The 2,329-nt window shown below is 39.7% G+C and overlaps 1 protein-coding gene across 1 annotated transcript in view; it reads left to right on the plus strand.

The window, feature by feature from the left end:
- Positions 1-299: 299 nt before the first annotated feature.
- The window catches only part of LOC106880974 (axotactin), a 67,805-nt gene continuing 65,775 nt past the window's right edge, over positions 300-2,329 (plus strand). Inside the window, exons 1-2 of the mRNA XM_052977754.1 lie at positions 300-799; positions 1,810-1,986. Of these exons, the coding sequence (XP_052833714.1) occupies positions 310-799; positions 1,810-1,986 (667 nt within the window). The 5' untranslated portion in view covers positions 300-309. The remainder of the gene's footprint in view (positions 800-1,809; positions 1,987-2,329) is intronic.

Here is a 2,329-nt window from a genome sequence, read left to right on the forward strand (position 1 = left end):
GGCAAAGTAAACCTCTGTGGAATTTGAACTCAGAACATAAAGACAGACGAAATACCGCTCAGCATTTCGCCTGGCGTGCTGACGATTCTGCCAGCTCGCCACCCTATGAAATAAACAAATTATGAAACTTGACGCAGATCAAGTAGAAGACTTGTTCACATAACTAAAAGGAATGTCAGATTTTTTTACTTTATGTGTCTCCTTTCAAGTGTGTGTGTGTGTTTCTTTTGCTCTGTTATTCTATGTTCATCTGTTGTTTCCTTAACGAACTCATGCAATCTCGTTATTCTTTGCAGGTTGTTTGCCACAATGAGTTCGAAACGGAGGACATTGAAACAATCATGGCACTCAAATATTTCACCACAGAAGAAAAAGACAATGACGACGACGACGACGACGACGAAAGCAACGTCGACGACAATGAAAAAATCAATGCTGTTGTTGTTAACGATGACAGCCTCCTTATTTCTTGTTGACCTCCACGTACAGCCGATTTCTGCCGAAAACGCCAGCGACCGTGATGACGTCAACAACCCGCACGCCTTCACCTTCAACGTTGCCGGCAGCTCCTTTGTCTCCTTCCACCCTGTCTATTCAAACAAACAGCACCAACGGCTGGGATTGAACTTCCGAACCTTCCAGTCAGACTCGATGCTGCTCTACCACACCACTGACAATGTCGATCCCCAGCTGCATCCTCTGCTCAAGATCTATGAACTAAGGGCGGAACTGAGGCAAGGGAGCCTCCACGTGCACTACCGTCTTAACGAGTTCCTTGACAATTTTGTCATTGGACAAAGTAAGTCAATTTCAAGTTTTCTCCTCGATCTCCTCCTCCTTCTCCTCTTCCTCCCTTCTTCTGCATCACTGTTTTCATTAGGACTTATTTGCAGCATTATCAATGTTATCAATAATTATAGTATTATTATTATTATTATTATTATTATTATTATTATTATTATCTTTGCCTTAGCAAAGGCAGAGGTACTGTTTTCAGTTATGTTTGTTTGGTTTGTTTGTCCGTGGACAAGATATCTCAAGAACCGCTGGATGGATTCGGATGAAACTTTCAGGGATGTTTGGCCTCATGACTGACTTGAACTAATTAGATTTGGGGATCAATCCAGTATCAGATAAGGATTCTGGATTATTTGTTATATTTACATGTATCCATACAATATACACACAGTCCTTTCTGTATGATAAGCACTCAAAGCCCGATGCTTATGCATCACCTCATAGCTCCTTTTTTCCCTTGTCCTTTATTTAATTTCACATATATTTGTTCTTCCGTCTCCTACCCCTTTTCAATGTTTTTCATGGGGTAGGTAACCATGCTGTTTGGTGCATTCTGTTGCAGCCCTTCCTTCCTGATACTAACCCTTGCGGAAGTTTCACGTACAGGAATTCTCATTCCTGGTATTTCCAATGGCACAAACTGTCCAAATGATTTCTCGACAGAAGAAACAAAAATAAAAAAAAACACATTCAACCAACTGCACTTTTGTTCACTCAGTTGCAGATGCAGACAACATGCACACATGCATATATACAAAAAAAGCTGTTATAAAAACGATAATGATGCACAAATATGCAACACACACATACACTCATATTTAAGAAGCCACCTGCGTACAAGAAAATATTCTCAATTAGAGGACTCCCGATTCACTGAGTCATAAAGAGTAATATAATTCATTCATTTTCTAATATTGTCTTGTGTGAAACATTTGGCCTTTTGTAGTAAATCATTTTTATTATAATTTTTATCGAATAAATATTAATGAATTGATTTTTGTTGTTCTTCAGATTTAAATGACAATGAGTGGCACAAGCTTGAATTGAACATGGATATCAATACTGGAGGATTTGCTGTGTCATTAGATTTCTACACTTCCCAGCAGGGGGAGCTCAAAGCCTTTGAACCTTTGATCCGCCAAAATGCCTTACAGTGGGAACATTTGCCATCTTCTATATATTATGGAGGTATGGACGTCTTGTTGTTGTTGTTGCTTTTGTTGATGTTGTTGTTGATGTTGTTTAACCCCAGGTCAGTCCTGGTCCAGTAGTCCTAGGATCAAAGATGTTCCAGCCGTGACCATCCTGTCTTTTATTCAGACACAATGTATCTAGGACTACATTATTTAATGTTACTCTCTTTGTTGTTGCTGTTTTTATTGTTCAGCCCCAGGTCAGCCATGATCCCATAGACCTATGATCAAAGACGTTCCAGCCGTGACCATCCTGTCTTTTATTCAGACACAATGTATCTAGGACTACATTATCTAAGGTGTACTTCTTCCTTATTTAGCCCCAGGTCAGTCCTTAT

The sequence above is a fragment of the Octopus bimaculoides genome, chromosome 28, assembly GCF_001194135.2.
Source record: "Octopus bimaculoides isolate UCB-OBI-ISO-001 chromosome 28, ASM119413v2, whole genome shotgun sequence".
NCBI lineage: Eukaryota > Metazoa > Mollusca > Cephalopoda > Octopoda > Octopodidae > Octopus > Octopus bimaculoides.